The following is a 25,905-nucleotide window of genomic DNA, read 5'->3' on the forward strand; positions in this document are numbered from 1 at the left end:
ATGTGTGTTCTAGATTTGTAGAATTTGAGGAAACACTGCCTTACTGAAATAAAGTTCTGCCTGCTCCCATTTAAGACCATTTAAATCCAATTACCCTATTTTGTAAATTCAGAAAACTGAGCAAAGTACTGTTGTAAAACCTAAATAAAAATGGACTAATTTATCTCACTCTTTCTATCATAAGTTTGTTAAAACCAAACCAAACCAAACCAAACCAAATTTTTCTGTTTCCAAGAAATCAATATATTATGCAGCTCAAAATTTAAATTACATTGGTTTGGAAGCTGACCTAGGAAACTTGAAATTAAAATACAGTAAATCTTTTTTTTTTCCTGTGAAAAAGGGCATCATTCATTGTGAAGAAATGAAGGGTTTACAACAGATCATATGGCAGGATGCAGGTAGTGGTGGAGGAGAAACACAGAAACAGAAGACGCTGCTCTTGAGAAGGGTAACAATTCTCAAATCTCAAGCATTACTAAAAAGCCTTCACATTCATGCTTTAACTTTTCTTTGTATAAAAATACAATGCAATTATACCTTAGAAAATCATGGTAATGAAAAGCTAATGAGGAAATGATAATTACAACTTAGAACATCTGGTCAAGAAGCCTCCACAGGTTCAACAATTATGAAACCATTTCACCTTTTAAGACTCCTCTAGTCTTAACCTTTTAAGATTCCTCACATACTTCCTGTTTCAAAAATGTGAACATTATCTGTGTTTCAGAATAACTCTCCAGGTTTTTCCTTTACATGAAAACATATTCTGAAGGCCGTTAAACATGCCTTAAAGACAGAAGGGGAAAAAAAGTACCCCGTGTTAAAGCACTGGAAACACCAACACATAGATGACTACCCATACTCGGACTCCCTAATCAAAGACAGACAGACTAAAACATTAAAGAGATGATCAATCTGGTGATAACTCCTCCTCCCTCTCTCTTCAGACAGTAAGATTAATATAGCAGTTACAGGAACACTTATAGCAGTGTTTTGTTCAGAAGAATTATGTGTTTTGATGCAAATCTCTGATTGTTCCCATTTAAAGTGGTTTGGTTTGCCTCATGGAATAGTCTCAGACTATATAAACTAGATTTCTCTCTGTTTAAGCTCAATAATGCACACCAACAGAGCATCTGAAGTGTTACTCTGAAGTAAATCAGAATGTCCCGCACTCTACACCCAAGATATCCACTCCTATTGGTGCAGTGTGATTTGCCAACATACACAAAGCTTACAGGAAATGGGGAGCAGACCTTGTGGTGTAACTAATATGGATATATAAATATCTGTACACATTATAATAACTGTAGTATTTTTATAGAATAAGCACTGCCAGTTACCTAGAACTCTTGCAGGAAATAACACTTTGAATTTCCTAAGACTAATGCATTTGAAATTATCAGACATGGTATGTTTAGATTGGACATTAGGAAGAACTTTTACATTAAGAGGGTTGTTAAGCATTGGAAGGAGCTGCCTAGAGAGGTGGTGGAGTCACTATTCCTAGAGATATTCCAAAGACACATAGATGAGGTGCTGAAGGATATGGTTTAATTTAGTGATGGGCTTAGCAGTATGAGGTTAGTGGCTGGACTCAATGACCTTAAAGGTCGTTTCCAACCATAATGATTCCGTGAGTCTACAACCTTCAGCAACAATTTCAGACACTTAAAAAAAAAAAAAGATTTCTAGATTACAGATCCAGATAGGACAGAGCATCTAACTCTCACCTTCTACACCACAAAAGCTATGGAATGTCATCAGCTATGTGATGCAGATATGCATGGATTTCTAGTAAATATTTTTTATTATGATAGTGCAACAATATAAGGTAGCACGCTACATATCTGCAACACACAGCTTTTCTCTTACGTCACTCTCACCATTTGGGTTTTGGCTCCACGGTGCATTTTAAAGAGAAACTTGTCTTCTATGTCAGCTTTAATTTGAGTCATTCTTCAAAATTTTCAGTCCAAACATTGTAACTTTACAACAATGCACTAAATTAATGAAAAAAAATTTCCATCAAACCAGCACACAGCTGCTTCTATTAGAAATAAAATAAAACCAGTAACCCTTTTTTTATCTTACAGCTCACAATGATTTATTTTTCTAATGGACTTAGGTGAACATGTCTGATTTTAGAAGTTCACTCACTGTATTTCCACACTAACTAGCAGTAAAATGATTATACTATGTATGTTACATTATTTATAGGTTTATTGCCTACAGGTGGAGGGTGATCTGACATGGAGGAGCCAAGACAGCACCATGGCAGACAGCTGCAGCTAGAGAAAAGATGCACTTCAGCTACTGCAGAGCATCCCAGTCTTTCTGCTGTCTCAATAAGAAAAGAAGCAAGTTCAGTCACCATTTGGGGTCAATGAGCCAGAGAAAAGCATGAATGAGCACACAGCGTTTGCTGTACCTGAAGCAGGGGAGGAGATTGGGAAAACAAGATACTACAATTTTTTTAGTAGGCATGTATAAAACTGAGCTCAATTATCACCTGAGACTTCACAGTACCTTCATCTTTTAACTACAGTGAGCTGTGCTGTAGCAGCACAGTACCCAGAATGTGCAGTTATGTCAACATAATTATTCTATTGCATAAAGCCACCACATAAATATAGTATAAATATACTATATAACACAAAGGGCTTTGAGCTAGACAGGTCTTCCACAAGCCCAGTAACAAAATCACACAGGAAGTATTTGTGAAAAACAACAAAGCAGAGAGAATACTGCAGATAAATAACAACCTTTTTCCTTGCCCAGTTTCAGGTTACATAAGGATATTCTATCACACATAATTCAGAGGATGTGGTTTACAAATTTAGCATATTAATGTTGTTCATTTTCCTACCAGTGCTATCTCTCCTAATCCAAGCTGGGCACGTCCCAAAGTCTGCCAGGCATCCCAAGAACGTGGATTTCTCTGGACAGCCATTTCTGCTGCATGCACTGCTGGGAACATCTCATGTAAAGACATCAGGACCTATGACAGAAAAAGACAAATGAAAGGAATACAAATAAGCAAAACTGAAAACAGATTTAAGTTTTTTGGGATTACCCAGGCAACCACTATTGTTTCAATAACTGCAGACAGATACACTTTCCCTAGCTTTTTCTAGTTCAAAAGTTAGTTGTTTAATCTCAGATAGTCATCCAGATTTATTTCGTAGCCCACGGAGAGAAACAGGCATGCTACAGAATGATTCATCTGAACTACTTATGTAACTCTATCAGAAGTAGATTAATTGCTTTTAAAGGGATCCTTCCCTCTCCCTTTCTACCTACAAACCCCATATTATGTAAAAGCACAACAGAATACACTGAAAGACAAACACATTGAGAATGAAACATAACAAATAAATGGCTATTGCTGAAAAAACTCCTGGATTGTACTTTTCAATAGAAGACTGAAATCCACAAAATACAGTTACAGCGCACATAATATAATTACAGAAATAATCCCTGTAATTTAGCAAGGAAACAGCGTTTAGCAATGACTATTGTATTTGGAGAGGCTTTGCTATTGCAGAATGCTTACTAACCTAGACATAAAGTCACCCACACTTAGAAAAAACCCAAAAAATGCCTTCCAAATGTGGAAATCTTTCTTACTCTGCAGTACAGGTTAGTGTCAGCCTGTTACCATAGTATTCTTCTCCTTGCATTGAATCTCTGTAACTAAGCCTATAAATTACAGTTAAGGATATATAACATGTATTGAAGCTCGCCTTATTTTTCCAAGACCACCATGAGATTGGCACATTACCTAAAGACCTGCATCACTCTCAGATCATGATTTCAGACACCCACATGCTATAGTGATAGATACCAGTATAAGAAACAAATGACAGCTGCATTCTTACAGTATGATGAGAATGTCAACCACAAAAGTAAGACTCATGTGTGGGCAACCACTTTCATCCCAACTGACCCGCAAGTATGATGAATAATATCAGAACATATTAAGACTACTGCTGAAGTGAAAAAGCGTTTTTTAACTTCACTGTTCTATGATATATTAAACAGATAAATATGAGTGTGGAGGAAGATTCCAATGCAATAATCTTGAGTATATAACATGAAGTACTTGCACAGCACTGAAGCACAGTAAAAAATGATATCTTTATTCTGTAAAGTAATCATGTACCCAAGGAACACAGGAAGTACACCTTTGGATCCATACTCCTGCTGTTTTAGTGAGACTAAATTTCTCTCAAGATCAGTCCTACAGCTTCTCTTCAACTCCATTTAACAGGCTGCACACTGAAACTCAGAAGTAACTAAAAATATTTTTTAAACAACCCATGTATATCATGCCATGTCATTTTCCCTTTTTTCTCAACAGTTCTCAACAACTGTGCTTTGTAAGCAAAGCTGGTAATGAATGCTAGATATTTTTACAAAACTTTCCGTTTCACCTGCAGGTTCCTTTATCTGCAGCAGATCTGTGAATTGAATCAAATCATTACTAATGGACAGGTGTACATCCCAGCCAGATTAAATGATTCTGCATCTACCAGCTAGCTTTTACATTAATCTCTTCATGTGTTTATTCTCAAAAGAGATTAAAAAAATGCCAGTATATGCTCATCTGAACATTTTTATGCATCCTGAGCATTCAATATTTCCTATCAGTACTTTCTAATGCAGCACAATTTGAAAACATCTACATTAAATATTTATAAAATCTTCATAGCTGTTAATGAATTATACTGCTTTGTTTACTGAACTGAGACATTAATAAAAGACAATTACTCCACTTTCCTCCATTTATGACTGTTGTGAGTACTCATTCAGACAGCTGCTTTAAAAGTGTTCTTCCAGATAACTGTAGTAATTACTGTGCTCCTAGTAACTATGGTTACTACATGGGTACTCAATGTACAGTCAAGCAAATACAAATTTGAATGTATATGCATTTTGTCTAGGTCAGGTGTTTTTTTCCAGTTATTAATAAAATGACTCAGCTACATTTGTCAGTCATTACAAAAGCATAAACTTTTTTCCTTGTACACTTACGGTTTTATGTGAGATCATCAAAATGAACATACAGACCTAGCAGACCTGAATGTATGCAGTCTTGTCTTGGGCTATTCTACCTGTCATATTATCATCAATTTTAATAAAATACCTCTGTATGGTAGATGCCAATGCTACTTGAAAATCAAACTGCAAGCATTCAGTAATTCTAGATCCATCAAGTCATGCTGAAAAAGGAATAAAAAACACAGCTAGCATAAAGTTTTTCTCTACATGGATTTGACATGAGGTGCTTAGTCCTTTTACTAGGGCAGGCCACATGGCAAAGACGAAGCCAGACAGGAACCCCGTGTGGCACAACCCACTTTGTCGAACAACACACCTGTCATATGCTCAACGCGCAGCCACGTCAAGCACCAAATCTATGTGTACATACATCATTCTCTGTTAACACAGAGTCCAGCATGGTCTTCGTTTCACCAATATGGTAAGTACCTACAGAGTTATTGTCACCCCTTACACGTGTCCCTTAGCATGTGTTCAAAAATGGGTAGGCCCGGTCACAGTAGATCTTGGGAATTATACTACTGGTCTTCATCAAAAGATAGGTTTCTCATCCTGAACATATCAGTTGAACAGAAACACACAATCATACTTCTAATTCCATAGATAGCATTTCATGCACAATATCTGAGTATTTATACATACTTGAATAATATAATACATTACCTGAGTTCTGCATGACAACACAAGATGAAATCCTTATTTTTAAGGATGCAGCTACTCTGAAATACTACTTCCACTGCATTTCATATCCTCTTGCATAACTCACAGCTAGTTAAAACATACCTAGAAATTAATCGCTTGCCTCCTTCCCAAATTATCTTTCTTTTATCTGTAGTGCTGTCACTATCATAACACAATCAGTTTTCATTTTCTCTTAGAACCATAGAGTTCTTTTGGTGGAAAAGACCTTTAAGATCCTCAAATCCAACTACTAACCTAACACTGACAAGCCCACCAATCAACCGTGTCCATCGGCACCTCATCTACAAGGCTTTTAAATATCTCTAGGAATGGTAACTCTACCACCTCCCTGGGCAGTGTGTTCCAGTGTTTAACAATCCTCTCAATGAAAAACCTCTTCCTTATCTCCAATCTAAACCCCCCTGGTAAAACTTGAGGTCATTTTCTCTGTTCTGTCACTTGTTACTTGGGAGAAGAGATCCAACTCCAATCTCACTACAAACTTCTTCACACAAATTCACTCTACATTAACCTTGCTCTTGTATAAACAGAGCAAGGTTACTTGTATAAGAGCACTTGTATAAGAGCAAGGTTACTTTGCTATCTGCAAAACTCATTGTCCTGATTACATTCTGTTTATTTTGGTTTCCTTGATCCCTACACAATCTGTAATGGACCAAAATTTATTTGACTTATTAAAAAATTAGACCCACAATCAATGTCTTGTTGTGGCAAAATAGCTCTTTCTGATAGCTTACTTCAAAATAGATTCAAGACGTATTTAGCTGTCAGGATTTTCCATTTTAAAAAGGTTGTCCCCAGCGTAATTTTGTTAAGTAAAATTTTAGTAGTTTTGTGCTCTTAAATGACAAAGTTACATTTGTGCATTTTTCTGATCACATGGCCATCTAAAGACTCGTAAGAAAAGATGAGGATACATGCATTTGCTTATGAACACCCTGTTAAGAACTGACACACTAAGTTTCTGTTCCTTTCCTGTTGCTCTCAAACTGATTTCTCAGATTAATTTTCTTTTGCAACCTTCATTAGCAGGATGGCACTCAAGTTTCACAGTTAAGTAATCTCACTGCATATTTGATTTATTTTCTAATTATAGTGATAACACTTAATTCCAAAATATTCTTCAAATTAATCAAAGAAATATGGAAGAAATCTTACAAATGCATGTACATATTAACAATTACTAGAGGGAAATGTCTCATAAAGATGTTCAATAGGTGGACTTTCACTACTTAATTTTTTCCTACATAGACTTACTATTATCATATGCACTAAAACAAAGAACATCTATCTCATTACTGTAACTCAGTTTAATAGATCTAGTTTTAAAAAAAACCTAAACATGAGATAGATTAGAAGAATTTGAAGAACTCAGTGGCAAAAATTAAACATAGCAACTATCATCAGGAGACTGACCAAGTATTAAAAACCTAGGCAGCAGAATGACCCATCCTGTTCTACCCACAATATTTTGGAAGTGTTATGAATCTGAGTAAGTCCTGGTTTTTGATGAGCTCACTGTCTTGAAGCTGAATCACTATATATAGATACATTCCAAGTCCAGTGAAATTGACCCAATTCTATCTTCCATCCAGAAACCCATTTCAAAACACTGATGAATAAAATGCTTCCTATCCATAAGCAGTTTACATTTATCTATCCCGTAAAGCAATTACTGCGGCATCACATAACAATGTTTTCTACTATGTAGTTTTCTGGAGTTAATGTTTCACTCTTCTCACTACATCCCAATTAAAAAAAAAAAAAAAAAAACAAAACCAAAACTTTAAAATAATCAGCAATTATTGGCTGATTTGTTATCATCTAAACTTAGGTCTGTGAGTCTGGTCATGTCTTAGGAACCTTTTCCTTTCTTAAGCAGGAGTAAGTCTGGGTACAAATTGACAAGTCCCAGTTCTGTTCAATGAACGCAAACTCAGGATGCAGGCTTGTACAGAAACTAGATCCTCTAACAGCTGATGACAAATATCCAAAAACCTTGTTAGATGGAGATGACCATAACTGAGTGTTTATATTTGTATGTATATGTTTCTGTAAATACTTACAAACAATTGTATTATCTACTTTTGAAATCCTTTCATGGTTAAAGTGTGTTTGACAATGTCATCCAAGATCTGAGATGGAACTATCACTGGATGAGCAACATGAGCCAGGCAGATTCTCAGGAATAGTGTAGAATAGCAGTGCCTGATTACACATTGAGTTTATTTATTTTTTATATATATATATTATACAAAACAATTTAGTAAGTCCTTTGATAACTCTCTTCACCCAAGAAACAGTCCCACGTGGTCCAGCACACAAACATTCTAACTCAGATTCAAAGAATTTCTCAAAGCCTGTTTCTTCATTTTTATAATTCAAAGTCACAATAAAATAATCACATAATCATTTAAGAAACTTAGCCCATAATAAATTTCAAGTCTTATTTGTGACAGCACTAAATTCCTTTGAATATACTTAACCACGCTACTTATCTAATACTAGACAGACACTAAGCTGTTATCAAGGGGTTTTTTAAGGTTCTTTTTCAGAAAAAGTAGAGAATTAAATTAAATGCTTGTATAAGCATTTGATTGACACTCCTTGTAATGGAGGAGCAGTTTAGGCTAGTAATGGAATATCAAATATATACACTAAAAGATCTTTTTACACTAAAAGATCTTTTTACACTAAAAGACCATTTAAGTGCACCTCTAACTTCTTCGCATATCGTAATCATCTGGTTTTAAATGGATCAAATTGTATCTGAGAGCATTGCAAAAAGAATCTCATCAACTTTTATGGGTTCTCAAAGCAGTTAGTTGAGAAATTCCACAATTTCCGCATGTTTTTCTGGAAACATACTTAGTGCAAGTGTGATTGACAACTGGGCACTTTAAACATTATTTCCGCTCTTCAGAAATGCTGACTGACTTTTGTCCTACATCTGTTTAAATGTAGACTTTTAAGAACTTATCATAAATACTTACAGATTCCTACTGTGTCACTAGCATATTTATCTGAGATCCATATTGAGCAACAAGGTAATTAAAATGTTAAGTTTGTTGCTAAGAAAGAAAATACTAACGCCAGGAAGCTGCTGTATAATCCAACATAAGATTGCCTTAATAAATGTAACAGGATGTACAGATATTCAAGCCCATGTAAAATGTCCTGTCCAATGTTAATTCTCAAAAGCAGTTCCTTCATAAGGAGACTTCTCCTCACTGAAAGAAAATTCATATAGACCATAAAGAATCTTTGCATATTTCATAAAGTCATCCTGAACATGAATCATCTCCTCTAGTGTGTGACTCACATACCAGGACAGACAGACTTACACAGGTCCAGGCCTGGTAAAACCCTTGCTGAAGTTGGTGTACAGTTCTTCCAAAGATGGAGCTACCAAAAGATTCTCATTTAGCTACACTGTAATAGCTAGAGTATTTGTGCTGGTATGCTGCACTGGAATAACACAGTCAGCTCTGAGACAGTATCCCTTACATATTAACCACAATCTTTTTGGAATCGTGTATTCCTGTTTTGGCAAAAATTGAATTTTACAGCTCACATTAATGCCTTCAGAAGTAGAAAGGTATCAAATTACTCATTATACTAATCAGCTTCCAGGAAGCCTAAGTCATACTGCAAAAAACATCTGTAATAATTATTTGTGTGTACTAAATAGATGTTACCAATTTAAAGATTAGAGGTTTTGTTATAAGAGCCAAGAAATAATTTTATAAATGCGTATTTTGTACATAAACTTTCCTTGTGTTCTCATTTACAGTACAACAGAAGTGTTATGCAACACCAGAAAGTGAAATCAAAGAGAAACAATGCAACTACCGAGCACTGTTCTCCTCAGGAAAAGCAGCAATGGAATGGTGGAGGCCAAGGCCTGGCTTCTTTTATTCTATCTTTCATTACTCTCCAATACTTTTACTGAACAGGCAAAGATATTCTACAAGTCAATTCAGAGCCCCACAGCTGTTTCTCAGTTCCTCCTGTTCAGCAGGAAAGTCGTGTGCCTTATTCCTCCAACTCATCTTTGCCATTTAGCTAAAATACAGCCACTGAGGTGCCAAATATGCAACCACCCCTCAGTAATAGGTATTGCAGATGGTTCACCAATTGAAGGATAATGTAGTAAACATCCATTTGGATAAGTCACTGCATCACAGTTTGAAATCCTGGTAACCTAACATAATATCTCAATTTCCTGTTATTTCCACTGTGAAAATATTTAATTTTAGGTTTTAAATTGAGTAATTATGGAGTGCTAACTTAATTCTTGCATTCACATAGGATCATAATAAAGAAGTGATATACGAGTTATTCATTAATTTGTGCCACTGAGCATAAAGGTGCTTTTCAATAGCCTTCTCTTTTCAAGGAAAAAAAAAAAGAAACTCCAGTTGCAAAATAAGGGGTACTTCAAAACCACTCTGTGTTAAGAAGCCAGCAGCAGAGTACATAGAACCATTTATTTCCAATCTAGAAGAAATCCCTCTAGGTGGTCTATTTGATTCCAAACAGAGTAAAACCTTTCAACTACAGCAAAAAAAAAAAAATCAAGAAAACCAAATAAAAAAACCAGTACCAATATTATTTTCACATAATTACACAATTTCTTTACTAGTGGAGTTAAAAATTAAATGTACAAATAAACAGCTACACAACTTTTACAGAAACCTGGAAAGCTGCTAATTAAAGCAGAATTACATTATCCTGTCTCACACTAGGGTAAAATTAATATTTGGAACTCCTTGTTACACAGTTCTGCAGATGCTAAAAGTTTACACGAAAGCAGAAAGCAATGAGGCGTGTTTACTGAAGAAAAATCAAACACTTCTAAACAGGGCCAAAGCTTGCTGGAGGCCGAGTAAATTATCATGGAGGATGTCTTGCTTGTACCATTTCTATGACTATTTCCCAGACAGACATTTTTGGAAGTTGTCAAGATACTAGGCTGGATAGATCTTCATTTAAGCTAACATTAGTGTAAAGACATCTAAATACAAATAAATATTCAGTGGCGGTTTACATGTTAAAGATGTTTTGTTACCTTACAACTCTACAAGTTCATAGAAGTCAAGCATACAGCATGCTAGTATTTACAGATCTCCTAAGTAACATACACATCTGTCCTAAGCATGCTCAAGTTACGAGAACGTATCACTGTACAATTTCCACAAGGTCTGAAATACATGCACAAAGATCTTTTCAACATTTTCTTCTAAAAAGATGCATGCTTCCTGTTTTAGAATTTAGGAAGAAATAACTGATGACAAATCTAGCTTGGAGAGAAAGTAGGGAGAAAAATGCCCACCTTTCAGCATCATGCAGGAAACAGAATAAGAGAATTGTATTAAAAAAATTCAGCAGTTGAAAGTAAAAACAATTACTGTAGCTTATTGCCAACATCATTCAAACTAAAGAACCACGTCAGAAATCAACACTCCTCCTCAAATTTTCCTAATGCAGTTAATCTGGATCTCTTGTACAGGTATGATAATACATGGGCAAACCAAAGCAATACACTCTCTCAAAATAATTCAGGAAGAAAAATCTTTAAAGCCATGAAGTACTACTCAAACCAACACAAAACCAAGACCTAAACCTTCTGCAACTGCATAAAACAAAAGCTTCCTTCAGCAGTACTGTATTGAAATACACTATGATAATTCAGTTCTTTTGCAGAATCAAACATTCTTCACTTCACAAGACAACATGATCGTGAGGAAAAGATGTGGTACCATCCAGGAAAAAAAAACCAACACAAAAACCAAAAAAATTAGCAGTCATCACACCTTGGAAAACAGCTCGTTTTGCTCCTTTGGTTTTGGGGAAGGTTATGGATTTGGGTGGGAGGTTTTTTTGGAGGGGTAGGGTGCTGGTTTGTTTTTAATACAAGAAAAGAATTACAGTTACAACAAATATTTTTGAAGTTCACAATATAGCAAGCATCCTACAAGCTATGTGACACATTCAATGAAATACCAATTTAATTTCTTTTTTCCGTTCTCCTAACTGTAATTAATGTATTTTTATAGCCATATTTTGAGAAGTTACCTTCCTAAAAATAACTTTCCAATTCCAATCTCTCCAGCTGGTTGAAAGAAGCCACACATTTATTGTTCTTGCCCTCGATCCAAATTAAAATAATTTTTGCAGAAGAGCATTTTTATTTAATATTGAAAAAAAGTGGTTTTGTACCTTTGCACACAGATGGCAATAAAAGCTACCCAATCCAAACAAAATCATGGATACTGGCACTTTTGCCATCTACGCTACACAAAGTCACACTGAAATTACAAGTCCCCATAAGTCTAGTAAGGCATGTTGATGGATACAAGCCTTTTTACTCAAATCAGCTTTAAAGTAAAGGCTCTGATGAATCAACACATAAAGTATTCTCTGCTTAATCCTTTATTCCAAGACTAATTTATCTACATAACAGTCAATACAAAAAGAGACTGGAGCACATCTTTTGCATACAGTAGCCCTCTTGAATGTTGACAGTATTAAGCCAGTCTTTAAAAACAGAAGTTAGATTTTTAATGGCCAAATGTGCTAATCTATCATAGTAAGGCTCTCGTTGCTCCTCAAAATATGATTTTTAAATATTTCAGTTGATTTTTCCATTTTGCAACACTCTAATTCATGTCTTATCAAAGTTGTTGTTTATTGACATTGGCTGGGATAACAGTATTGTTTTAATTCCTGTTAAAAGATACTCGTGTTGGGAAAAATGAAAAACCTAAAGTGCACTGTAGTTTATACACTCAGCAACAACACAATGTTGTACAACATCTGCTCACAAGCACCATGTTTTCTTTTTCATCTCTAAACTGATGAAGAATTGTCATGTTTTACCTGCGACTTCATCTCATAAAGCGTAGCATCCTCTGGAGTTAACTGAAGTGCTTCATCCCACTTGTGAATAGCCTCTCGGAACCTGTAGTTAAAACAATGTTACAGTCTCACTATATTTAAAGACAATAGACATTTCTATGTATATGCTGATACTGCCCTAAATAAAGTGCCATGGCATCTCATTAGTATTAATGAACTGTTTTTAGGAACTGGCTATTTGTTCTTCTGACCAAATGAGTGTTAAGTACTACTATACAACTCACCACGAGGGAATTTACAAGTCAAGACTGGAATCCTATGGCAAAGTAATTATTTAAAATTGTAGATGGTGAACTGAGTCCAATTCCCCTCATTTTCAAAATCAATCTTAGTCGGGCATAAAGAAATATAACCTGAATCCAATATGCCTTGCTACAGTCATAAATTAAAATTTATTTTCTGTCTAAAAAGGCTGAAATATAGGCCCTCCTGCATTTCTGTACTCTTAAGATACTAATTACATCTATGTAACTTCAGTACATATTATAAGAAGGAAGTTAAATGTAAATAGCTGTATTGAAATCACTTAACTTTGTGAAGGTATACAGTAGTTTAGTATATTGCCCTCCCCCAGATTCATAGAATCACAGAATGGTAGGGGTTGGAAGGGACCTTTACAGATCATCCAGTCCAACCCCTCTGCAGAAGCAGATCCACCTAGATCAGGTCGCATAGGAATGCGTCCAGGTGGGTCTTGAAGACCTCCAGGGAAGGAGACTCCCTCCCTGCACAGACTGTGCCATAGCTTCCTCACCCTTCCAGTGAAATAATTTTTTCTTATGTTTAAATGGAACTTTGCGTTTCCGCTTCATCCCATTACCCTTTGTTCCGTTGCTAGATACCATCAAAAAAAGGGATGCTCCAACCTCCTGACACCTACCATTTAGATATTTGTAAATATTTATAAGATTCTCCCTCAGTCTCCTCTTCTCTAGACTAAAAACAAAACAAAACAGAAGAGCTAACTAAAACCACTAGAAAGTGCACCCTTGTCTTGAACAAACAGGTATACTAGAGTTGGACTTGGGACAAATACAGTCTAGTTTTGAATCACAATGAAAAACTGCAACAGTATAGTAAGACACAGTTACAGGTCTTTCGGCTCTAAATGTGGCCTCAGATTAACATAAAGTCTGTGGGATAGCACATGTTCTCTGAACTGCTTCAAAATCCACCTTTATTATGGAAATGTGTAGGAATTCCCATATTACTTTCACTGCAAAGGTATGAAAACAGTTACAGATATGAAGACTGCAATTTCAATACAACTGGTAGCAAAACTAAAGTCGTTTTCATATGCACTTCATATGGAAACAGAGGGGTTTGTCCTCTCTCTATTCCCCATTTTTCCCTCTCTTTCCCTTCCCCATTTTTGAATCCTCTGCCTTATACTATGCTTCCAGGTTCTCCAGAGAAGTCACATGAAGATTTCAGAAAGTTCTGAATGGATGTGGAAAAGAAAAATACATTGGAAGAGCAATGCAACTTAAGTGAAGCTCTCATCATTCAGGTATTATTAGTTTGTAAATGACACTGAGAAGTATGATGTTAATTTGAGTGCTAAGTAAAGGATGTTTCAATAAATTTCACATTTCCTCAAAGTTCTGCAACCAGCTGTGCACGTCATCTCAGTTCATTTCCTGCATTCAAGTGTTCACACTCAAGGAAATCTCACCATATTTTCTACATTTGTCAGAAGGCGGCTTAACCTATCATTTAGTTAGAAAGATCTAGTTTTTCAGCAGAAGTTATCATTAAAGCCCTAGCACATACATGGCATAAAAATATCTAAAGTCCTCAGCTAAGGTGGTGTCTTGGCCCTATAGCAAGTTGCAATTCCGCGAGAGTACCAAAGAACTTCAGATAAAAGACAGTTTTGGGAAATGGAGGAAACACAGTAACCAGAAAGAAAGGAACACTGGTTGCTTTTCAGGAAACTTTGTTTTTACTTCTACGGAAGGGATATCATTGTTCAAAGCATTAGTCTAAATGAGGTTAAAAAAATTAATAGCAAAAACATTTCCTCTGAAGGGAATGCAAAAGATAAGTAAATGTTCCCCCCAAACCTGTTGGGTTTTGCTGCCAGCAGAACAAAGAAAGCATGCTCCAAGAAAAGTGTCAACAGAATGCTGGAACTGGTTCCCAGAACTGAAAACAAATGGAAGAGGGACAGAGAAGGAAAGTCTGACTGCAGGTAGATGCTGAACAGTCTTCTCAAAAGGCTAACTGCTAAGTACCAGCTTAAACTGTAGAGAATATCCACAAAGCTGAGAAATATTCATCTTCTCAGTGCATATATTTCTTTAAGAAGAAAGTCTGAGAAAATATGACAGTTCTACTCTTAAATATTAAGGGAAAAAGATGTTTTAGGAAAAAAACAAAACCACTGTTCTTATGAGAAACTAAGCCATGTTCATTGCTCTAGTAATGCAAATTTAGGGGAAAAAAAAATCCTTTCTATAAAGATCACCATCAAATAATTTTCTACCTCATTCTTCTGAAGGAAAAGATTACATATTGTATTAAATAGCAAACATCTTACTGAAAAAGTTTCCTGGGGATATAAGATATAGTAGTAAAGTCAATGCTCCAGTAAATGTTTTATGAAATCCATAAACCTTGGCTGAAATTAGAATTGAAATAACATAGGAGTAGTATCATATAATTTTAAAATAGATCATTTTCCTGTTTTTCAGTATCTTTTTTAAACTGAACTGTACAGTACCTTTACCATCGTAAGAGGGGAGAACTAGTTTGAAAAGGAAAACTTCAATAAAATATAAAATCTGCTTTGGGTTTAACTAAAAAAATTAATGAGTATTCAGTTTTCTATTCCCATTTCTTAGAAAGTTCAAGCAGTTAACAAGCTTGTATGCAACCAGCTAAGCTGCAAAAACTGTCATGTCACAGCTGGCAGAAGTGAAGTAATACATTTTAGCTTAGTACTGTTTCACTGAGGTCTACCTGAACTTCTTCCTACATGCCTGATATGGACAGAGAGTACACATGTACAAAACACATGCTACCACTCAAATGATGCACAGTAACATGCATTTGAATCTTATATCCCTTCACAAAATGGATACGAAACCTAGCGCTAAAAGTTAAAACAACTTGTATCACAGAATCTCAAGGGCTGGAAGGGATCTTGAAAGATCATCTAGTCCAATCCCCCTGCCAGAACAGGACCACCTAGAGGTAGGTGACACAGGATCTCATCCGGGTGAGTTTTGAATTTCCAGAGTAGGAGACTCCACAACCCACCTGGGCAGCCTGTTCCACTGCCCCATCACCCTCACAGTGAAGAAATTCTTGCTTGTATTTCTCTGGAATCTCTTATGTTCCAGTTTATACCTCTTGCCCCTTGTCGTATCATCGGACATCATTGAGAAGAGCCTGGCTCCATCCTCCTGACACCTGCCCTTTACATATTTGTAAACATTAATGAGATCACCCCTCAAAACAGTATCTCAGAAACAAGAATGAGACTCAAAAATGGGATCACCAGTAGGTGAGTCTGTGATCAGTCTTCTTTGGAAACTTCTGGTATTTATCAAAATGAAGATAAATCCCAAGCAACAGCTGGCTGCGAGCCAAATGACTAGAAAGTAGCTTCGCAGATAAAAGACCTGAGGATCTTGGAGGACAACAAGTTGAGTATGAGCCAGCAATGTGTCCTTGTAGCAAATAGCATCTTAGCCTGTCTTAGCATTACCAGCACAAACAGAGAGGTTCCTGGAGAGCTGCATCCAGTCCCTGGCTGCCCAGCATGACAGAGCCACGGTCATACTGGAGTAAGTCCCGCGATGGGCTACAATGATGAGTAAGGCCTTGGAGCACCAGTCATAAAAGGAGAGGTTGAAAGAGACTGGACTATGCAGCCCAGAGAAGGGAGGGCTCCACTCTAGTGTAAAAACACTCATTTGGAAAGGGAGCATGGAGTAAAGATGGAAAGACTCTTCTCAGTCATGTTCATTGACAAGGTAAGAAACAAGAGAAACAAACTGAAGCACAGGAAATTCTATTTAAACATACCTCCATTGATAGAGATAGCCAAAATACAAGCGGTTACATCCTGAGCAATTTGCTCTAGTTGACCTTGCTTTGAGCAGCAGTTGAAGCAGAAAGTCTCCTAGGGTTCCACAAGATTATATCGTACCAAGACATCAGCAGTCTCAGTGATACATGATTTAAGATGAAGTATGGAAATGAAGTATGCTTTAAATTTGTTTTCATTTAGTCAATAAAACAAATAGACTCATTATTTTTAGATATCTGGGATTACTATAAAAACTTAACATAGCAGCAGAGAAGCCACTGCATTATCAATAATGGGCATACCTTGATTTTATAAAATAACATATTTCCAGCAAAATTAAAACTCTAATCTGTATACATATTGTAAATAAGCATCTAAACTCCAGTAACATAAAGCATTTTTAAGAAAATATTTTAAGTACCGAATTACTATTTTTGTAAGCATAGGGAGACAACATACTTGATTTAATCTACCCACAGGGATTTCAGTAAAGTAGTACGCCTCATTCCAAAATGAAAAAGATTGCTACTGTAACCTGAACTTAATTATCATTTTCCCTTCTTTATTGCAAGGACATAAAAATCAAAAAAATATGGAGAACAGGATATATCTGGGATGGTTTCAGGGTAGAACACTTGGTCAACCTTGCCAATTTTTACTTAAGAGCATAAGAAATCCAGTAGCTCCCTAAAGTACTAGAACTACTCTCTCCAGAAATGCTATTGACCATCTGGGAGCTATGTAGGCCTGGCACATTTTACTACAGCTTACCAAACGACTCATGCTCACACTTCACTTTTTCAACACCACTTCTGGGAAAACGGGATCTCTTGAATTCTTAAAATCATTAAAACAAATTGATATTTCCATTAACAAATACTTAATTGTAGGTTTCTGAGGAAAAAAAAAAGGAAAAAAAAAGAGCACAACCCTGTTCAAGTTACATAGAGATCAGGTTTTGAGTCACTCATAGGGGACAGTGAGGTGGATCGAGAGCTGGCTGAATGACAGAGCCCAGAGGGTGGTGATCAATGGCATGGAGTCAAGTTGGAGGCCTGTGGCCAATGGAGTTCCACAGGGATCGATTCTGGGGCCAATCTTGGTCAATATCTTCATCAACAACCTGGATGAGGGGACAGAGTGTACCCTCAGCAAGTTGGCTGATGACACCAAACTGGGAGGACTGGCTGATTCCCCAGAAGGCTGTGCTGCCATTCAGCGGGATCTTGACCGGCTTGAGAGTTGGGCAGAGAGGAATCTCATGAGGTTCAACAAAGACAAGTGCAGAGTCCTGTATGTGGGAAGGAACAACCCCATGCACCAGTACAGGATGGGAGTCAAACTGCTGAAGAGCAGCTCTACAGAGAGAGACCTGGGAGTCCTGATTGATAATAAGCAAAATATGAGCCAGCAATGTGCCCTCGTGGCCAAGAAGGCCAATGGTATCCTGGGATGTATCAAGAAGAGTGTGGCCAGCAGGTCGAGGGAGGTTCTTCTCCCTCTCTACTCTGCTCTGGTGAGGCCTCATCTGGAGTCCTGTGTCCAGTTCTGGGCTCCTCAGCTCAAGAGAGACAGGGAACTTCTGGAGAGAGTCCAGCGCAGGGCCACCAAGATGATCAAGGGTATAGAACATCTTTCATACGAGGAAAGACTGCAGGAACTGAGGCTGTTTAGTCTGGAGAAGAGGAGATTGAGGGGTGATCTTATTAACATTTATAAATATCTAAAGGGTGGGTGTCAGGAGGTTGGGACATCCCTTTTTTCTATAGTAGATAGTAACAGGACAAGGGGTAATGGGATGAAGCTGGAACACAAAAAGTTCCCACTTAAACATAAGAAAAAACTATTTCACTGTGAGAGTGATCGAGCAGTGAGAGTGATGGAGCCGTGGAACAGGCTGCCCAGAGGGGTTGTGGAGTCTCCTTCCTTGGAGGTCTTCAAGACCCGCCTGGACATGTTCCTATGCACCCTCCCTGGACAGTCTGTTCCAGTGCTCCATCACCCTCACAGTAAAATAGTGTTCCAGCTTCATCCCATTACCCCTTGTCCTGTTGCTAGATACCATAGAAAAAAGGGATGTCCCAACCTCCTGACACTCACCCTTTAGATATTTGTAAATAAGATCCCCCCTCAATTTTCTCTTTTCTAGACTAAACTTTACAATCAGACAAATATTTTACCTGTAGTTCTCTAGTTATCTGTAGTTGCAAGTTATAGAATATATGTTTGTCTTACACACATAGTAGAAAAATCATTGTTCTATTAAAAAAGGCAAACAATAAAAAACACAATGACAAATAAGAGAACTGAGGTTTATACATGGAAATTCAAATGAAGATCAAGAAGACAAGTTTTATTACTCCTGAACCTGCCATTTCATTATCTAAGCAACAAGAACAATAATAACCATACAAGCTTTAAAAGAGAAGTAACTACAGTTTCAGTAAAATCAATTCACTACTTTTCTAACAAAAGCTGCAAATGCAAATAAATCAAGTACCAGATACTGCAACAGTTATAAAATGTTAAATATTCAGAGAGAAGTTATATAATTTTATTGCTGAAGTTTTAAATATAAAGCTTTAGTTCCTCAAAATATTTTCAACAGTAGTTCCTCTGAAAGCCACAGGAAGAAAAATGTAGAAGAAAAACTTATGCAGCATTTGAGGCAATTTCGAGTTTGTATTCCAGTCTTGAGAATTGCTTGTTCATATTGCCTTTAGAAACATAAAATCAGAGCTACAATGATTGGTACCATCTGTTTTCTTCTTAGTTGAGTAGGTATTTAATCCCTTTAACCTTTTAATTATTTGTCCATAGATGGCTGACAATTCTCTCTTACCTCATGTTATCATCCTACTGCTTCTCAGAAATCATTCCTAGAAACTAGGGCAAGAAGTCAAATGCTGTCAACAGCATCAAACACAGCACCAAAAAGTTTCTGGGATTTAGATAACAGTATTTCTCTATTTTTCTCTGAATGATTTATTGCCAATATATGATGCTCAAACCTAGGTATTAACAGGGCAAAACATTTTGGGAAAGATGTGTCATGGTTTTGCGAGGAGCTGCTTTTGCTTGGTAACAGAGGGAGGAGGCTGCAGTACATACCAGTAAAGAGTTCTCAAGACTTTCCCCTGGCTCTTGGGTTCAGACCCACCTCCAGCCCAGCTGGGCCAATCTGGTGCCTCTGTTATTATTTAAGGATGGAAATTTGAAGTGCGTGGGAGGAGGTGGAAGGGCAGGGCAAGATGGAGGCTACTCGCAGACAGGAAAAGACAGAAGGAGCAATGTCAGACCAGAGACATTCTTGCAGCTTGAGACAAGCAGAGACCCTGTGACACAGAGGGGTGAGAGCTGCAGACTCCGGGTCAGAGCAAGCAAGTAGTTTAGACCCCAACTTGGAGGAGATGAACTGGGGTTGCAAGGCCCCGTCAGAGCAGCTGGTGCAGTGTGTGGGAGACTCCATGTTGGAGCAAGGGAAGACTGGCAAGGAGCATTTCTCCTCAGGAGTACCATAAGCAGCAAGAGACATCAGGAAAGGACTGACTGCAGCCCCCATTTCCTGCCCCTGGCACTGCTTATGGGGGGGATGAGGTAATGACATCAGGCTCAGGGCTCTGAGTCTGGGAAGAGGGAAGCAGTGGGGCAAAGGTGATCTTAAAGAGCTGGTTGCACTTCCATCATTCACCCTGTTCTGTATTATTTTTCCATTGGGTATTTCTGTTTGTCATGTTTTAGTTGGAGGCAGATTAAGTTTTGTTTTCTTCCCCAAGCTGAGTAGCCCGGTCTGTTTTGTACAGGACCATAAGCGACAATTAAGACCTCTCTGTCCTTCGGGAGTTCCAAAGTCTGTGGTACTTAAGTTTAACCTTGGTCTTTTGTCCCTGGATGAGTCTAAACCATGACATGATGATACACAAAAAGCAATAATACTCTTGTCATCTTCTATTTTGAACAGTTCTACTTCATCTAGTTGACACGCTCTTGTTATATGTAGTAAGTAATGCAACTAACCTTCATTTTCTTTCCCTCTATTACTTCTGGCCTCTTTACAATGTTTGCTGATATCGACATTACAGAGTAATGATTACAGAAGTTATATAAAAAACATCTAAAGTACCAATAGTAGTCAGCAAAAACCAAGTCTCCTAAAATACGTGACACATAGATGTGTAATAAACAGCATAATCTCTTATGAACACACTGTACATTTACACAGATTGTATAGAGACTGGATGCCATCATCCAGAACTTAAGGAATGTGTCGGATACTATCAAATCCCAAGATGTGCATGATATGCATGTTAGTCATAAAAGTGGAAAAAAAGAGTAGCAACTCTCACTACCAGCACTGCAGAGACAAAGAATGTTGGATCTCAGAATCATTAGGCAAAAATGTTCTGTAGAGGGACAGATGAGGCATGTTCATGCTTCCTATTTCCAGACAAAGATAGTTAGTCACTTAAAATCATAGAATCATAGAATGGTAGGAGCTGGAAGGAACCTCTAGAGATCATCTAGTCCAACCCCCTGCTAAAGCAGGTTCTGATAAGCAACCTTACAAGAACCAAGACTTTTTGGAAGTATAATTTTGCATAAACATAACAGTGCCTATTGAAAGAGAATAACAGCAAGACCTGTTTGAACTATCTCTTGTAATTTTTCCCATAGCAAAGCACAAGATGCAAAATAAGAAAGATTAACATATACTTGTTTAAAAAATAGGATGATCCTGTTGATTAGATAATCATAATTAAGTATGACCTGGAAAAGCCTTATTTCTCTACAAATCATTTTCCTATGTTTAATGAAAGCTACCATCCACAAACTCTGAAAGTGCCAATGAATTTTCTTTAAATTGAGAAATCACCTTGGTGATTTTTTCCCAGTTTTGCACCATCTCTAAAATTTTCCTCTCTCAATCTCAATTTATTATTAGACTATCATGACCAAAACAAAGTAACTTGCACACCCTCAAAAAAATTTTAAAAATATATTAAAAAACCTGTAAACTGCAGAAAAAAAAGCACCAGCCTGAAGACTTCTTCCATACTTACACAATGTTCCACGTAACAGTCTTTTATAATAGTAATTTACATAAAACTTCTTTGGGTTTTCTCACAGCAATTTATTCTGTAAATTAGAATATTTTAATATTTATTATTCTAATCATAGTATTCAATTCTTTTCCTCTCTAGGTCAACAATTCTGATTTTTTTCCCATTATATCTTGGAGTTCCTTTGTCACTGTGAACATCACAAAGTAAGGCAGCTACTAAAACAAGTAATTTTTGAAACCTTCTTTATTCAATTCCATCCACAATGCAGAAGTACTGGAATTCTGCTACATTTCTGAAAGGCAAATACAATGTCAATATAAAGTTATAGTAATTCTGAGTCTTTCCTCAAAAGTCATTCTCCACTCTCTTCACCTCAGTCTGCCTTCTTACCCCTGCTTTGCACCATTATAAAAGCTTTTGCTTCTTAAACCAAGTCAACTGTCTAATCAACCTGCCTAAGCATTAGTTTGACTTAAAACACCAAGCATCTACCCTGTGTAATTCTCCATTTGGCTGCATGAACACAAAGAAGAGAGCTTTATTTAGGCAGCACTGACACCGCTATACCGTTTCACATGACAAACTTAAACTTCAACATCCAAACACATACTTTAGAAGTTCAGAGCCCTTGCTTTACTAAAAACAAACGTTGCAATAGTCATGAAACTGAATATATTATTTCTTAAAAAGGCATTTTTAGCAAATAACTTCTTACTACCTTCACAGTGAGAGGACTTTTCAATCTAACAGTGAGATAAATACAGTCTAGCAAACATTGACTAAAACAAAATCTATTTTCTATACTGGAAAGTTATTTTAATCTCAACATGTGATTCTATCCCCCCAAACTGCTTTATACAAATCTTTGCTTTATTAAGCTCCTATTTCAGTCCTTTTGGAAGTCTCAATAAATATTAATCAAATTCAGACCAGAAAAGCTCTTTGAAGATTGTAAGCTGAAATAAGTCACTAAATTACAATTCTATTTTGGAAGATTCAACACTTCAAATAACTTTGACGTTAAACTTATGACAGACAGATAGACTAGATTAGAGAGAATTAAAAACATCTGCCAATATCCAAATACACTGATGATGAATTTACCATCATAGTTAAGAGACAACTACCAGGAAAAGGAAGGCTTATGTTAAAGCATCCAGATAAATACAAATTCCTACAGAAAAGTCTAGGTTACAGAACTTCTTTAAGTCTATGCTATAACAGGCGTCTTCCATTTTTACCAGTAAATAGGCTTGTGAAGTCAGCTGAACATCAGTCATCATTCACTGACAGTATCTCTTACCCAAAGAATCTAGTTTAACAAAAAAAATCTACAACTACTAACTGCATTTTGTCTTCACCCTATCATTTCTTAACTTCAGCAGAAGACAAAAAGCTTTAGCCACGATCTTGTAAATCAGATTTCGATTTGTTATTATTTTTTCTGTACCTACTCTCATGTAAAAAAGTGTATTTCAGTTATGTACTGATCAAATTAGATAAAATAACTGCTCTGTATATATTAGCACAGTCCCTTAACAAGCTATTTTTCAGCTAGGCTTCCTCTCCAGTCATAACAAACTGGTACTCCAAAGTCAGTGACTCTCTGGATAAAACAAAAAAATGGGACCACTGCAAAGATGTGGAAATGAGAGGACAGAAGAGTTGGGTCATATTAACCCTGAAAGAAATCAGCTTAAAATGTAATGCAACTGCAACAATTTTTGACTCAACACTTAAACTTGTAACCAACCAAAACTAGTTGGCCATGTACATCACTTTTTGTTTTCAATTAACTCGTCCTTGATATAATTTAACAGCTTCCTATAAAATTACTAAATAGTTACAAGTCATTTTTCATATGGTAGTACCTAATGTTGTGAAGTCAACTCTAAAATGTCCTGGAACATTTCCATAAAGAAGAAAGAGAACATAACTGCTCTTGATTTTCCCCACACAACAGCTGAAATAACCCCACAGGAGACCTGACTGAACCAGACATTGTTGCTAAAGAGATTTTATTCTGAGTCTTAACTGTCAAGTATCCTTTTCCCTTTAAGAATACTTTCATGATATGCCATAAGAGAAGACATTATTTAGGGGACTAGAAAACAAGTTGTCTTACGTATAGAAACCAAGATCTTTGTAACAAAAACACTGCCATGCTCCACTTCCTTAGCAAAGTCCTGAAACAAACACTGATGAGTAATTATGATCCCTTAAATTCAGTACATTTTAATTTTAGAAGATCTGGACAACAGGTACACATCATGTTCAAGCAAAATCACGAACGAGATGCTAACCTACTGTTTCAAAATTTAATTCCATCAAAGGAGGTGGAAGGGAAAACTACCACTGTTCGCAACAATGACTAAGCTTTATTTAACTAGACAAAGGTGTTAAGTTAGGAAACAGCTTTATTTTTTTCCCCTGAAGCTTCCCCTATGAAGATAAATATTATGAAAATATCATTTCTAAATACAAAGGGTTTATTACTCAAAAGCAACTGGATGTGTTTAACAGCAGATACAGAGAAAAAGCAAAAAAACCTACAAAATCATAACTTTAAAAAAATTAAACACAATCTTACTTTACAGTATTCACATCACAATACGTAATGTCATTAATCTCGGGACTCCTGGACACTGAGACAAAAATATTTCAGTAGCACAACTCTTGACAGTGTCTGTCAAGTACAGAATATGGAAAAAGATCCAGGTTGTACTTCTCTGCAAAAACTGCTTAGATCATTAACATAAATTATTAGACTTTGATACAATATCTTATGTCTATAAATAACAGAATCTCTACATTGAAAAACTGCACTATTAGCACGTCTGACTGAAGTTATAGGTAAATCATCTTATTTCAAGTTAGAAACGTGTTCTTTAACTTGCCAGAAAGACTTCTGCATTAAAGTTATTTATTTACATCAGTCTGTACCCACTATCGATCAGTACAGACCTAGCAGCAGAAATTGGTTTCTGCAGGATGGCAACAGTGTTGGTTATGCTGCCACTGTGTCTACTATTTCAAAAGATGGTCCCTTGCCCCAATCAGATTATAACAGTAACATACAGCAAGAGAAAAGGATTTAAGATAGTTTCAGCGATCAACTCGGAAAACAAGCCAACTGTGAGGGAAACTCGTGGTGGAGCATTTAGTCTCAACACTACACTTAGAGGAAATGAAAGTGCACCAGGTGCACCCTGCTGTATACACTTATTATCCTTCATATGCAGCAGAAGTTTGTCAGTACTGCTGAGGAAAAATCATCTCAAAGACTGCATAGCATATACACATTAGATTCAAAGAAAAATCGCAGACTTTCAATAGAATAAAGTAAAAAAGGTTAAAAAAAAGTATTTAAGCCAACATGTGAATAGTCTATAAGGTTAGAAATACATCAGCACATATACTAATATTTTTATTTTTCAAGCACAGCTATTATAACTAGTGATAAAAATTAAATATAAAATATTGTCATAATAAGTAACAAAAATAATAATGTAACAATGTGTATCATAGAATTACAGAATGATAAGGGTTGGAAGGGACCTTTAGAGATCATCCAGTCCAATCCTCATGCAGAAGCAGGTTCATCTAAATCAGGTCACACAGGAACACATCCAAGTAAGTCTTAAAGACCTCCAGAGAAGGAGACTCCACAACCTCCCTGGGCAGCCTGTGCCACTGCTCCATCACCCTCACAGTTTTTCCTTATGTTTAAATGGAACTTTTTGTATTCCAGCTTCATCCCATTACCCCTTGTCCTGTTACTATCTACTACAGAAAAGAGGGATGTCCCAACCTCCTGACACTCACCCTTTAGATATTTGTAAAGGTTAATAAGATCACCCCTCAGTCTCCTCTTTTCTAGACTAAACAGCCCCAGTTCTCACAGCCTTTCTTCATCAGGAAGATGCTCTAGTCCCCTGATCACCTTGGTGGCCCTCTGCTGGAAGCTCCCTGTCCCTCTTGAGCTGGGGAGCCCAGAACTGGACACAGGACTCCAGATGAGGCCTCACCAGGGCACAGTAGAGGAGAAGAACCTTCCTTGACCTGCTGACCACACTCTTCTTGATGCATCCTAGGATGTCATCGGCCTTCTTG

The 25,905-nt window shown here is 36.8% G+C and overlaps 1 protein-coding gene across 1 annotated transcript in view; it reads right to left on the reverse strand.

Moving 5' to 3' along the window:
• The window catches only part of TTC33 (tetratricopeptide repeat domain 33), a 45,425-nt gene that overhangs the window by 9,320 nt on the left and 10,200 nt on the right, over nucleotides 1-25,905 (reverse strand). Inside the window, exons 3-4 of the mRNA XM_062019179.1 lie at nucleotides 12,652-12,733; nucleotides 2,873-3,004 (exon numbers count right to left, since the gene is read on the reverse strand). Of these exons, the coding sequence (XP_061875163.1) occupies nucleotides 2,873-3,004; nucleotides 12,652-12,733 (214 nt within the window). The remainder of the gene's footprint in view (nucleotides 1-2,872; nucleotides 3,005-12,651; nucleotides 12,734-25,905) is intronic.

This window comes from Colius striatus, chromosome Z (assembly GCF_028858725.1).
Source record: "Colius striatus isolate bColStr4 chromosome Z, bColStr4.1.hap1, whole genome shotgun sequence".
In the NCBI taxonomy this organism is placed as follows: domain Eukaryota; kingdom Metazoa; phylum Chordata; class Aves; order Coliiformes; family Coliidae; genus Colius; species Colius striatus.